Here is a 15,157-nt window from a genome sequence, read left to right as displayed (position 1 = left end):
TATGTTGCTGTCAATGAGTAGTTGTTATGGCAGTTGATCAGGACAAGCTGTTTTTCCCCAGTCTTTTTAATGAAAAATATTCAGTATTTAGAAAAGTAAATAAAGTGAAGTAAATAGAATAATAAATAGATGTTCTTTCACTTTAATAGTTGTTAACATTTTGCCACATTTGCTTTATTTTTAGATGAGTGCATGGGTTTTGTGTGATTTGAAAGTAAATTGCAGTCATCATGAGAATTTACCTCTAAGTACTTCATCGTCTATTGCCTGAGAATGAGGAGATTCTTCTATACTACAGCCACTATCACACCCAAGATAGTTAATAATTCCACATATCATCTAAAATCTAATTCATATGGTAGTTCCCCTTTATCCGCAATTTCAGTTTCTACAGTTTCAGTTTACCTATGATCAACCTTGGTCTAAAAATATTAAATAGAAAACTCCAGAGATAAATAGTTCATAAGTGTTCAATTACACAGCATTCTGAGTGTGATCAAATCTCTTGCAGTCCCTCTCTATCCCACCTCGGAGGTGCATGGCCCTTTGTCTAGCAAACCTACGCCACCTATGGTGGATATGCTCCCCTCCTGTTTGTCACTTAGTAGCCATCTCAGTTATCAAGTTGACTGTTTTGGCATCGCAGTGCTTGTGTTCAAGTAACCCTTATTTTACTTAATAATGGCCCCAAAGCACAAGAATGGTGATGCTGGCAATTTGGATATACTGAAGAGAACCTGTAACAGTATTCAACTTTTCCCAATTAGGAAAAGTTACTTTATTTTTATCATTTTCACTTAAAATATCATCCCAATGAAATGTTTTAACCCTCTAGTTTTGATCATGGCGTGAATTAAAAATGTACCAAGTCTTACTGTTTTGTCATTTAAAAAAAATTAGTAATTAAGCCTGGCATACAATTTTTTGTGTATTTTCTCATTGCCAAGATATCCTTTGAAGAGCAGTGATCTATCTGTAACAGTGATGAGTTCCCCCTTTGACATTCTTGAAATCTGTTACCTTTTGTTTTAATGTGCTTTGTAAATACTTTTTTTCCTTCAGGAAAATGTTGGCTAAGACTGGGGTAAGTTAAAGGGATTTGCATAATTTGAGAAAGACAAGTGAGTTGCTAAGGATCTTTTAGGTTTCTTTTATCTTGAAGGGAAAGAAGACAGAGAGATTATAAATATTTGAAAGCTGTTTTAGTAATATATTAAGGGGAGATACATAGGACATGGATAACAGTCTCTGAGGTGGGGAGAAACAATTTAGACTTACTGAAATGTAGAGGAGGGACACATTTCACATTCAACACTGGATATCTTAAGGGCACATCAGCATCATTCTGATGTTTATTAATGATAGGGTTATTGAAATAGGCTTCTCTAATGAGGAGGAGACATAATTTCTCAAGTTTCTTGTTTTAGAATTTTAGCTTTTGGCTGAAGAGTAATAAATTGCACTTGTCATGTAAAGAAAAATTTTAGAACAATAATTATTGTCAGGTAGTAAATTAATATAGTTAAGAAAAAATTGGAATGATTATATGAAACTTATTTATGGGAATGAGGAGACCAGTATAAATATTAGAAAAGATTAAATCTAAAAGAATATATATTTTTTGCTCAGTTACTGTGTAAACTAAATTTTTTAAAAATATCTTTTTATTGATTTTAAAGAGAGGAAGGGAGAAAAGGAGAGAGAAACATTGATGGGCTGCCTCCTGCACACCCCCTACTGGGGATCGATCTTGAAACCCAGGCATGTGCCCTGACGGATTCAAACCTGTGACCTCCTGGTGCATGGGACAACACTCAACCAACTGAGCCACACTGGCCAGGGCTATAAACTAAATTTTTACAGTAGCTCATATGTACTTTCAGATATTAAATTGGCCTTAATGTAAGCAAGACAAGTGGTTCTTTAAATTTTTTTCCTTTACGTAAAAAAAGCTTAATGTCTTGGTGTGATAGTGGATGAGTTAATATCAGGTAGCACTATTTGATTTCTTTAATTGATGATAATTCTAAAAAGGTGTTGAGAAACTGGTGTCTCTAATAAAAAATAGTAAAGCAAATTTTTATTTATTTATGATAAGCATGTACACTGTCATTACAGTTTGCTAGTTTAATTTAGTTATAGCAAGATGCTTGTTTTCCCTATGAAAAATTTGATGGATTTATAAGGCTTTACTTTGTTTTTACTTAAAGATTTTATTCTTGGTTAGTCTGATTTATTGTAACTTCAGAGAATAATCTTTTGGAGATACTTCCATGGAAACTGACATTGTCTGGGAAAACAGTATTGACGGGATTGTTCATTTGGATTTAATGCAATTTGTGTTGTCATTTCCACAATATATTTGAGTTAAAGTTCCTTATGTTCTAGGTGAGGTAATTTTTTTTGCATTTATGAATTTTTTAGAAAAATTCCCTTCATTAATCAAATTTCAATACTTTAAGTGTGCATAGCAACTTGAGCTATAAAGAAAAAAATCTAGCTTGATTAATGAAAAAATGAATTTTTATAATTATTTTAAATGAAAGCCTATACATAATTCTATTAATAAAGCATTAAATGTATTAAAAGACTACTTTTATTACAGTTTATTATGTGGAATTATAAACCCCCCAAAAGATTAAGTATTTTAAATTAATATAAGTATGAATGTGTGAATTTACAATTGACCCTTGTACCATTGGGGGTTACGGGATGCTGATGCAATCGAAAATCTCTGTGTAACTTTTGAGTCTCCCAAACTTAACTAGTATATGTATATATGTGAGACTATATATATTAGCTATACATATTAGCTGTGTTTTATTAACACAGGTCCTTTCAACAATTATACTCAGCAGCCGCCCACCTACTACATAATACCCTTTTTAAACTATTAGAATTGAAATTATGTAGCTATTTAAAATATCAATTTCTAGACTAAGCTTTGAATAGACATTAGTTTATATTTTGCTACTTTTAAAAGTATGTTTCCATTCAAAATCATAAAAATATAGCAGTATTGTATAAATCGCCATAAACCCACCACATAGATTTAACAAATGTAATATTTGTTTTAAATATTTTTTAATTAAAAAAAATAAAACATAATGGGTAACCATTGAAATCTCCAGTCCCTTCTTAGCCCTTTTCCAGAGCAAACCACTATTCTGACTTTGTCATATATTTTCATATGTGTTTCTTAACATCTGGGGAAGGAAGGGGGAAGGTGATGTAATGGGGAGGAGAGGAATAATTATCTGCTTATTTAAATGATAGATTTGAAGTAAAAGGCAAATAATATATATATTTAATCTTGTTTCATGGGTGTTATTTTCTTTTTTTAAAATATTGTATAATTAAACATTAATAATAAAACAAAACTGTAACTTCGATTAGGCAGCCTTGGGTTTAAAACTCCTTTCTGCTACTTACCACCCATGTAACCTTAATGGCTATCCACTGAATTAATGGTTCATAATGAGATTTCAGCTCACAGTTTAAAAACACTTAGATTATCAGACCATCAAGAATAATGATGGCCTTTTACTAGATGGAATCATCTTAAAAGTATTGCACCTAAACAGATACGTCTGAAAGGCACAGAGTACTCACTCACATGGGCTAGTCTGATGAACATACTGGGACGTATGGTACAACTGGTGCAAATGTTATCCAATAGGGAAACTTAGTAAGCCCTAGTAAGTAGATATTGTTATTTTCTCCGTTTTACAGATGAGGAAGCTGAGGCCCAAGTAAATAATAAAACTGGTATTAGAACCTCAGGGCAGGCTGATTCAAAAGCCCATTTCCCTTAATCACAAAATTATGTTACGAATAGCTTTTAGTGTCACGGGTAATTTAGGGACTGATGAATTCAATATATTTAGTGCTGTCAGTAGTGAGCTTGGGTGAGGTTTTGTGGTTTTAAAAATATACTTTTGGCCCAGCCAGGCGTGGCTCAGCGGTTGAGCATCGACCTAGCATCTAGAATAACGCAGTTCGATTCCCGGTCAGGGCACATGCCCGGGTTGTGGTCTGGATCCCCAGTCAGGGACATGCAGGAGGCGGCTGATCAATGACTCTCTCATCATTGATGTTTCTATCTCTCTCTCCCTCTCCCTTCCTCTCTCTGAAATCAGTAAAGATATATTTAAAAAAATACACTTTTGTTTGGATGCAGAAGATGGACTTTCAAACAATACAGCATTGAAAAAGCAACACAAACTGATATAAGTAGAAGATCACATGTTATATGGTTTTATATCATGAATGGCCTTTTCATAAATAAAAGTTATCTTCAAGTATTCAGGCATGTTTATTTAAATCACTTAGCAACCTTTAATCTAAAAATGTGAATCAGTTACTTCTCTATATGTGATTATTTATTGATTCCCTAATTCCTTCAGCATAAAGCCCAGGTAGTTTAGCATGATTTGTGACACTTGATAACCTAAGCCATTGTCTTTCAGTCTTCATTGCTTATCATTCTTCCAACATGTATCCAGTTTTCTTGTCATGCTAATCATCACTTCATCTGTAAATATTTCAATTTATATATCTAATACACAAAATTTTTGTATTTAAAACAACTGCAAAATCAGTTTCACACTAAAAAATAACTATAATTCCCTTCATAATCAAATATCCAATCAAAGTTGAAATTTCCCTACTATTATAATAAATGTATTTTTACAGTTAACTTGTTCAGGTTAATAGCAAAAGAAGGGCCACATATATTTTTAAAGCTTTTATTTGTTTTGTAATTTTGAACAAGACTATTCTAGGGCAAAAGACTCCTTGATTCAGTCTAGATAAGCAAATAGCCTAAATAATAAAACTACCTTCTGACTATTAAAAAAGAAAGAAATGGCCACCTATTACAGCTGGTCGATACATATTTTAAGTGTCCCTTTTTTTCCGTTTTTATTTCGGCATTACATTTAGTCTTAAGTCTCTTTCAACCCATAGTTCCCCTTCTTTGTTTTGTTTCCTGCAATTTCTTTGCTGAAGAACCAGAGTCATTTGTAGAGTTTCCCACACTCTGGAGGTTGTGGATTACACCCTATGATATCCTCTAACATGTTCCTTTCTCTCTGGGTTTCCTGTAAGTCATAGAATGCAGTTTTATTTTTTAAAATACAAAACTTTTATGAATATCTAATATTTGCCTGCCCTGCCCTGTGGATGACTAAGATAAAGGTAATGCTTCTCATAGTATTACTTTTTTAATGTAAAATTTAAGATATATGACACTAAAAAAAAATTAATGTCATGGTTAACTAGAAGTAGGAACCTGGGTACCATCACACAAGTCACAAGGCGATGATAATAAGCCTTTTATTGTGAACATGGCAGTTTACAGGTGTGAAGGAAGTGAAGTAAAGTAATCGCTTCATTTCCATCAAAAACCCTGAAAACAAATCTAAAAGTAAAACCCAGAAGACTGACCGATTATAATATGCTCTTGGATCTGTTTTTGCCCCATTTCTCTTTAAAAACAAATCTTCATTGGTAGCTTGTGGGGGGAAAATTGTTATGTGCGATAAATGAAACCCAAAAGAAGTCACCATGCTAACATTTAACACGTTATTGAAATTAACTACAAATGTATTGTTTTGGGAAGGTTGGTTTAATGTGAATTTTTAATTGGGTAATTGTGATTCTTCTTGAGATTTAAAACTAGCACACTCGCCTACTATAAACAGTTTAAGGGAACTAAATGCCTTGTAAGCTAGCTTTTTAAGGTCAAATTACTGTGAGGTTTACTTTGCTTTTGACTGCAGAGTGTCTGACCCTTTCCCCCACCTCTCTCTCCTAGCACTCTTCTTACTGTGCTTGTTTGTTTCTCTGTCCCCTCATCAGCTCCTCTTCTACTGGCTCCTTAAACGTGGTGTTTTGGGGTTTCACTGGTGGTTTTCTTCATTACCTTCTCTGATGTGCTCAAGGCTTGCTGTGCCTGTCGTTCATGCCCTCTTCTAATGGAGTCTCCAGCCCCCAGGCCCTGCAGGCCTGCCCCTGAGCAAGGCTGGAAGATTTCCGCTGCGATGCAGTTTTATCCGTGTTGTTGAAAACTACTTGCTTTCCGCTTTACTCTTACTGAGGAATTACATCTGTTTTATTATTTGAGACCTTTATTCCTTCATGTTGTCTTTTAAATCTGTGAAGTAGAACTTTCATTTTTCCATTTATTTTTCCACAAGAGAGGAACCTGTGCTCTGCAGTAGATATACAGCAGCCATGGGATTATCTCCCCTTCTTTCTGGAAGTTTGCAATTTCCACTGGTGATACAGTAGTTTTTAGCATTTGTAAACAACTAAAATATTTAGAAGAATTCCCCAGTGTGTGTGGGAGGGTATGTGGGAAAATTATTCCACCAAGAGAGAAGAGACTTGAGTCCCCGCTCAGATCTTAATACTTCTGATTTCTTGCCCAAATCTTTCTGCTTCGCTGTCCCATGAATGGAAAGAGAAAAGCAAGCGGTGGTACACGCAGACTCTCTAATTTTGTAAGAGTTAACATTCATTAAGGTTGGACGCCATCCTCTCTCATTCTGTTCTGTTTCATTTTTTAATGCCAGTCTGGATGCACTAAATTTATATCGTGTCTTGCTTTTATGTAGGTCATGACCTGTGGTTTGAAAAACACTCATACCATAAATCCTTGAGTTTCCCAAACAGTGTCGAACTATGTCCAGCTCTTTCATATATTCCTCCCGGTCGCTATCAAAGTAATTAATATATCTTTACATTTTGCTATAATTTCTTTTTCTTAAAAATTTGGACATGGTATTAATATATGTGCCTTTACCTTTTATATTTCTTTCTTATTTAGCATATAGGTTCTTTGCGAAATGATCTACATTTAAAATGTTTAGTTACTTAACACCTCAATGTTGATCTGTGGGAATATAGTTTTAAAATACTGTATTCTAACAGAAGCAATATTTGATCATGGATCCTTTATTGTCTGTTAAGATTTAATGTTAAGTAATCTGGATTTTGAGTCAGATAATAGAATCTATTGGAAAGGTTTACAGAAGTGAAATATTTTGGACATCATCCTGTGTTCTGTGGATAGTGTCAGGGAATTAAGAGTATTGAAAGTAAACAGCAGGAAAATCCACATCTTATATTCCAGCCCTGACCTCTGTGAGGATCATCCCAGTCCCAAATTTCCCGTTACTAGAGCTCTCCATTTCAAACTCAGTGTGAAAAGAATTAAACCTGTCACACACATGTACACACCCTTTGTCAACAAGATTTTCTATTTCTTTTGCCTTCTATCCCAGTTACTTATTCTGGAAACCAAATATTGGCTCTTTCTGCTCTTCAGCCATACCCCTCCTTATCTAGTCAAATTTCTACACCTTGGAAAGGGCAGTGGGAAGACCTGAATTTCATTCTAGCTTTAGTGCTGGTTTCTCTGCAGTTTTGAGAAAGTCACTTTCTTTTGTGTTCAAATTAATCCCTGTAAATTATGGTATTTGAACCAAATATGACATAGTGGTTAAGAGCATGATTTCCATAATGAGGCTCTCTGCCTTTTAACCCCTGCTCCGTCGCGCAGTAGCTGTGTGACCTTGGGCAGGTCACTTCTCTGTGCCTCAGTATCCTGAGGTGTACAATGAGGGTAACAGTAGTCCATCTCACACAGGATTGTTTTGAAGAATAATTGAGCTACTATATATGTAATACTAGTAATAGTGCCTGGCACATAGTAAGGACTAAGCAAGTGTTAACTCTTACTATTGTTATTATAATTTTTAAAAATTCTTTGCTCTTTGCTCTTAGGTTTGTTCTATCGCTTTGTAATTCTGCTCTGAGAGTATGTCTCCCATTTGCTACTTACTCCATTATCACTATAACCCTCTTACCATTCAGGATTAAATTAGTTTTACGTGTAAAATGCTTAGAATAGTGCCTGGCACTCAATAAAGTAAGCCCTTGGTAAGCATTAGTCCTTGTTGGTTATTGTGATTTTTGCATAGATGGCCTCTCAGGTCATTCGGACCCGTCCTTGTCGTAGTAGTTATTCCTCTCCTTTAATGTTCTCTCCTGCTGTGCGGGTTGGTCTTTCTAGGGCACTGTTCCTGTAACGTTACTCTGTTTTGAGACCTTCAGTGCCTAAGGGAAAAAAGGAAAAGGATTCCTTTTGATATAGGTATCAGATGACTTGCCAAGACCAGATGAAAAAGTAGTGTTAACAAAAAAGGTAAACTTAAATTTTGAAGCAGTAAAAATTATGGTTAAGCTATTTAAGGACACTGCTTACTAAAACAGTCTCAAATATTTCATGGAAGGGAAAGTTGTACTGACAACCAAATTCAGGTGGACTTGCAACTTACTTATTTTTAGCAAGGAACTAAAACTAAATTTTATCTGAAAAAACCTCAGCAGTTCAATTAAAATGGGATGTGAGGAATAAATGTCAGGAAGATTTTATGAGATTTTTTATTTTAGGAAAATTAATTAATGCATTCAGGTTTAAGGAAAAATTTACGGGTGGTTAGTAATTCTTTGTAGATAGCTCTCATGTGTTCATTTAAAAATTCTTTTTAGAATTTAAATGAAAATAGCTTAATTTCTCTATTTTGAAAGTAACATTGTTAGCTTATTGTTAGAAGAATCATAAGAGACCTTATCTAATTTCTTAAAGAGAAGCCACTTGCTATGTGTTCATTTGCATGACCTGCTCTTTAACCCTTTGCTTACCTTCAGCTATTTTTATGTTTTAAATATTTTAGGGTATCGGGGGAAAAGTGTATTTCTCCAGTAAAAATTGCATTGGATTTTTGTTTTTTAAAGTGATAGCTACATAAAGCTATTTCACCATCATTTTAGTTTTCAGGTGATTTTTAAAAGTCAGGTTTTTAGTTCCTATTTTTAAAAACTTGGCTGCAGGAAATGGCAGAGTGAGAGTTAATGTGTTACTTGGAGGGAAGAACAGTCCATTGGGGGTTAAGTTGCAGAGTCTAATGGAATAATAACTGGTAGCACCATCTGCTGGCCTACTTCCGCAGAAGGAGTCAGTATTTTTAACGACATCTCTAATATTCATGCTGATGCATTTTGATGCTTTGTGCATTCATTTCTTTCTGTGCTTTGTTGGAATCTGGCTATCTGCTTATAGCTATTGAGGGAACCCAGCCTTTTAGGAGGAGTTTACAGCCTTTTTCATATCTAAATAGGATGAACAGTGGAGATAAACTTGCCAAGGCAGAAATGTGTTGATCAATCACAATGTGTATTTGTGGAGGGTTGTGCATCTCTTGGTTGCAGCTTGCTAAATAGGCCATTTAGGAATCTTCTTTCAATGCTTTTTTCTTGAGCACTGCCTGGGGTGGTGAAAAAGCAGAGGGCAAGCCTTTGTCTGACGCCAAAAATGTCTTCAGTGAAGAGGCCAAGAGGAAGGGTAAGTGAAAGCCTGAATGAGTGGGAGGAGGAGGGGTTCTTTGGGCTAAAAGGCTAATGGGATTGAATAACCTTCCTTATTACTGGCTGCTGCTGCGGGAGTCGTACTGCATCGCCATCTTGAGCTTGTTGCTGTTTTCTCGAGTCTTGGTTATTTGTTATAGCCTGTAGGCCTTAAGGTGGCATTTTAGTGAGCGATTCTAAACCCTCCTTCCTTTCCCAGTGTTGCAGCACTGCTATGAAACCTTTGATGAGGCAGGTATAGAAAAGATATCCAGTGAAGCACACTGGAATCAGCATGAAAATGTGTTTGGAAATTCCTGGTGGTTTTTTTCTTTGCTATAGTCAGAGGCATGTTTACGGGTAAGACCATAACAAAACTGTGATCTAAGTATATGTGGGTGAATGCGTGTTTGAAGAGGATATTCTTTTTAAAATGCTGTTGATCTGCTTCCTGTGATAATTGCTAAAATATTAATAATTTTAACGTAAAACTATAAAACTTGTGGGTTTTTTTTTTTCTTCAGAATTGCTTGAGCAAAATAATTATGATATAAAAAGAGAAAAAAACATTTAACTCTTTCACGGAAAAACTAAAACTTTCTCTAATTTTAAGTATGGGAATGTCTGTTTACTAACTATGTTGCTGCATAGAGTGCACATTAAAATTATTTCAATGATTTCAGGTTCTAGTTTCTTGTAAAGCAGAGGCTTTATTTTTCTAAAAATTACAATAAACTATAAGGAGTAGTCATTCTATATTGCTATTTTAAATGTATTAATTTTCAGAGTTCTGGAGTGAAGAAGAAAGAAAAGACCTTTTTTAATTCCAAATGTACAGAATATTTACAGGATAAAATTTGAGTCAGCTGTATGTACAGGAGAAAAATTGAATCAGCTGCCTAATCAAGAATGCTATGGAAATGTCAGCGAACCTGTATTACCCTTCTTTAACCTTCGTTTTTAAAAGCAGTCGTTGAGCCTTTTTTATACCAACACTAATTTCTAGACTAGCAAAATATTTTAATTTTCAGTTAGTAACACTCGCATATTTGCTCATGTGTTTTACTTCTTTAAGCCTAATTTAAAAATTTCAAATATTTATGTTAGTTGTTTTTTTATGTACTCTGGTATGCTGTATAAATGATATTTTGGTTTCTCTAGCCTCCATCTTCCAAGAAGAACGATGGCTCTGGGACATACTCTAAGTTGCAGAATACCCAGGTGAGGATCCTGTCCGAGAAGAAGCAGAGGAGAAAGGCAGAATCAGAAAGCAAGCAAGAAAAGGCCAATCGCATAATATCGGAGGCCATAGCCAAAGCAAAGGAGCGTGGGGAGCGCAATATTCCGCGAGTCATGAGCCCAGAAAACTTCCCTAGTGCTTCAGCTGAAGGAAGAGAGGAAAAGAGAGGGAGGAGGGTGAAAGCCAAGCCAAAGGACAAAGAGAGCAGGAAGACACGAACTTGTTCTAAGTTTAAAGAGAAGTCAAAAATTGGGTAAGTTGGTTAAGAATCGAATTTAATTCCTTTGATTTGTGTGTTGTGTTTACTCCCACTTTGGAGTTTCCAGTTGTTAGATACTGTGTATACTTTGTTTCTTTTTGACCGAATTAGGTAGTGTAATATTCCAGGATCTACTAAATTTTACCACCTTATGAACATAACTTTTTTTTAACATTAATATTAGTAAAAGGAATTTAAAAGGGAACTATTTTATATATAAAATAGGAAAAGAAAAACAAAAAAACCAAAACCCATATTGCTGTTCTACTTTCAAATTCACTTTCTGTATAGAACATGCATTAAAATTCTTTATAAGATCTTTTAACCTCTTAATTTTACTCCATTGGGCACCTTATACTGTGGAAACATGAAATACAATATTTTCTCATAACATTTGACTACATGGAATGGCAGGAAAACTAAGACTATTTTAACCAACAATAAGCAGCCCTCGGCTCTTACAGTCTTTCTGATTTAATTCATGTAATAAAGAGGCCAAGTGAGGATTAATGCTCCAAGGGAATTACGGACAAAGAAGTGCTCTAGGAGGATACATTAATCCTAGGTATTTTATTTGATAAATTACCTAATACATTTTCAAAAAACAAAATGTAATAAGTATTATTTATTCTATATGTATGTTTGTTTTGTATGCAAGGGTAAAGTTAACCTACAGCCAATAAAGTTTAGACTTGTTTTTGTAGGAATATTCAGTCATTTTTGCAGGCTTTATATGAAATATTAGATAAAGTATTTACTCTCTTCTTATTTTCCACACAAGAAATTACCCAGTAAAGAATTATCTTATTGTGAAAATCTTCATTTGCTTAAGAAGTTATTAATACATTATGTAGATATTTAGAACTAACACAGTTTTGTAAACAAATTAATTCTCAGCATTTTAAACGCAAACACCAAACTGAATTATATTGTTAGGTCCTGATGCCTTTGAGTCCAAACCATTAGATAACATGGGCTCTCTTGCAATAATAGAGCAATAATTAATATTATTGATTTTGTATTTTATTTGCAGACAGCTAAATGAAATTTGAAAGATAACTTTCTACTCCTTTTATATTTAAAGGTTTTGGTATGAAAGTATTTTTCCAATATTATGTCATATTTAATCCTTTAATGTATTGAAAGTTCACATAATATAAGTTAGAGATATAGATAAAGTAGTGTACTTTTGAAAGGTTATTAAGAAACAACACATAAAACAAGAAAATTTGTAGAGAAACTTGGTAAGTTACAGCAAGTTTAAATTCAGGGTTGGGGGGTGGGGGGGCAGGGGTGTAGCTAGAGGCAGAAGATACCAGAAGTGGATTGGGTTCAAGAAAAAAACTGTACATAAGGGGAAATTAGAAATAATTATGATAGAGAAATGTGGATTTTTGAAATATGTGAATTGATATGGTAGGGAGCAGTAATTTATTGCAATCTAGTATCCGATTAATTCTGTGATGTTTATATTTTTGTTAGAAATAGATTGTTAAAAATAAATTATTTTAATATTGCATAACATTGGTCAACTTAGTACTTGTTTTTACAGATAGTATTCTTGAGAAAATAAGGTGGTAATTATAGTGGAAATGTATATGTGTGTACACACACATACATATATGGCTAGATATGAGTAGTTGCTGAAAAGTATTGTTGTGAGTATAGGACGTTTTAATAGAGGGATTTATAATTTGTAGGCAGGTAAGTAAAACTGAAGCTTGCCTATATATTGTTATTAAGCCGTTAGAGTAAAACAGTTTATTTATCTGACAAAGACAAAGATTATTATCATTTTAGAGGAAAATGTTTACTTGGAAATGAAATTCATATACAAGCCAGAGTTGCTGTATTAGTCAATTGAAGTATTTCATTTCTGTGCTTTCCAATAAGCCACTACATTTTGTAATTTTGAACTTGCCAAGTTTTAAATTTTTATGTGAAAAGTCGTCATTTAAATAGCTTAGTTAAAACATTTTAATTAATAGCATTTTATGATATATTAAGCATTTTCTTGTAAAATTTTGTTTTTTCTTTTAGTTTTGGACGAATTGGACTGTTATCAAATGGTTGATAACAGATATAATTGAAGGGAATATATTCTGGAACTTAACCATCAATAATGTGAAATTTTAAAAGTAACTAAATTTGTAAACAATAAGTTATGGTTGATACATAGTCAACATTGGTGTGTATTTAACCCACATATTTGATTTGATGTACTCTAGGAAGACTAATCTGAAGAAAACAAATACTGCCTCTGCTTGCTAGTGTGCTTGAAACCTTTTTATTATTTCTGTCACTTACAGATTAATGTTTTAATCATACAAGGGGTAGAGTGCCCTTTTCAGAGCACTTTGATACAGTCTCATTTAATCATTAGAGCAGTGCTGTGAGTTAGATTGGGCTTGCAATATAATAATATGGTTAAATTCTTTGGCTTTGGAGCCAGTTGCATTTATTGAAACCTGTTTTGTCACTTATAAGCAGCATAGCATGATCCTGGACAAATACTTAACCTCCTCAATCTTTAGTTTTCTTACATGTAAAATTAGGGACAATGATAGTACTTGCCTTGTAGTATTATTTTGAGGATAAAATGATTTAATAACATTTAAAGCAAACAGAATAGTACCTGGAAGTTATTTAACAAATTTTAGCTATTGTTATTTTTTTTCTGAAAACATGCATAACAGTTAGCTGTTTAAGGAAAAAACTATGGCCAGGATTCATACCCTTCCTTCCAGCTTAAATTCTCACTCATCTGCCTAGGTTCTCTTTCCATTAAGGCTCTTTTCCTGAATAAGATCAGTTTAAAAAAAAAAAAATCAAACAGAAACAAAAACAGTTGCTACTTGTTAAAAGGGAGAATAAGTTAACTTATTAGTGGCTTTTTTCATATAAGCGTGCCTCTTTTTGTCAGGTTAGCTAGAGTAGCATTTAGAACAGGTAAATTTCGCCTGACATACGCCTAGCGTTCGAAAGGGTTGCGCCTGGTTCTGTGGAAGGGTGTGGGTTGCAAAAGAAGCGGCAGATGTAAAATAAGGAGGCAGGACCAGAAACAACCCTTTTCTACTTTAATGTTTTCATATCTTGGCATTCAGATTCTAACAAGTAGAATAGCAGGAATTTCTTAAGTAATAGTTGGTACCTAATAGACACTCCATGAATGGAATGGAATGAATTTTATGAGATGAATGAAGGAGTAAAAGTTTAAATATTAAAAGATAACAAATGGTTGATTTTGATTTGTTAAATGAAAAACAGAAATGGCAGGCTAATCCTTCATGAAACCACAGGGATGTAACTATGGTTTAGGAATAGTAGAAACTTAAATTTTAAAATAAAATTCATTCTAAGACTTCCAGTAGGATTTTCTTAAGGCTCTATTCAGTTTTAGATTATGTAATAGAATATCTACATGATGAAACATTTTTAAATTTATGGTTTATAACTTTGACGTTTAAATTATGTTTCCGTGTTGTTGGTTAGGATTTACTTTGTGCTATAGATGATCAGGCTGACATAGGTAGAAGGCCTTTGATACTTCATAATCTTGTGGCCCTCTACATGGAACCAGTTCTCCATGAGTAAACTTTTTTGAATTTTTTGATAATTATTCTATTTGTTATAGGAATGCTAGTTATCAGGTGCTAGAAGTAGCATTTCTCTTTAGTTAAAGCAGAAACATCTAAATTAAATATTTTTCAAATATTAAGGATTAAACTCAAATAGAAGTTAAGGATGTCATGTTGTAAAGAAAAACAATGAAACATTGCATAATCTTGAAATTATATTGTGTCTTTTTGCTATAGTCTTATTGAACCCCCAGGAAGGAAGATGGAAAATAACATTTATTAATTAGCTACCATCATACACACACACACACACACACACACACACACACACACACACACACACAGAGTATCCCCTAAAATGTATACACACATTTTGAATAATTACAAAGGCAGTGTTTATTAAAATACATTTTATTTTCAAAATTGAGCTGTCAGCTGTTAAAGTGTGTATATACTTTTTGGGGACAGCCTGTATGTATGTATATCTTTTTTGTGTTTTTTTTTAAATATATCTTTATTGATTTCAGAGAGAGGAAGGGATGGGGAGAGAGAGAGATAAAAACATCAATGATGAGAGAGTCATCATTGATCAGCTGCCTCCTGCACTCCCCCGACTGGGGATTGATCCCCCAACCCAGGCATGTGCCCCAACTGGGAATCGAACTG

At 33.9% G+C, this 15,157-nt stretch overlaps 1 protein-coding gene across 17 annotated transcripts in view; it reads left to right on the top strand.

Moving 5' to 3' along the window:
* The window catches only part of CHD9 (chromodomain helicase DNA binding protein 9), a 165,929-nt gene that overhangs the window by 67,529 nt on the left and 83,243 nt on the right, over positions 1–15,157 (top strand). For 11 of the 17 annotated variants that reach the window (XM_081118960.1, XM_081118945.1, XM_081118959.1 and 8 more), the window contains exon 3: positions 10,576–10,907. In XM_081118960.1, the coding sequence (XP_080975086.1) occupies positions 10,576–10,907 (332 nt within the window). Of the gene's footprint in view, positions 1–8,960; positions 9,413–9,490; positions 9,775–10,575; positions 10,908–15,157 lie in introns of those variants that run through there. The other 6 variants (XM_081118947.1, XM_081118946.1, XM_081118952.1 and 3 more) reach the window with 5 other exon arrangements.

This window comes from Miniopterus schreibersii (assembly GCF_964146895.1).
Source record: "Miniopterus schreibersii genome assembly, chromosome: 18".
NCBI classification, from domain to species: Eukaryota; Metazoa; Chordata; class Mammalia; order Chiroptera; family Miniopteridae; genus Miniopterus; species Miniopterus schreibersii.
The sequence above is the reverse complement of the archived record's forward strand: the minus strand, read 5'-3'. Positions and strand labels throughout refer to the sequence as shown.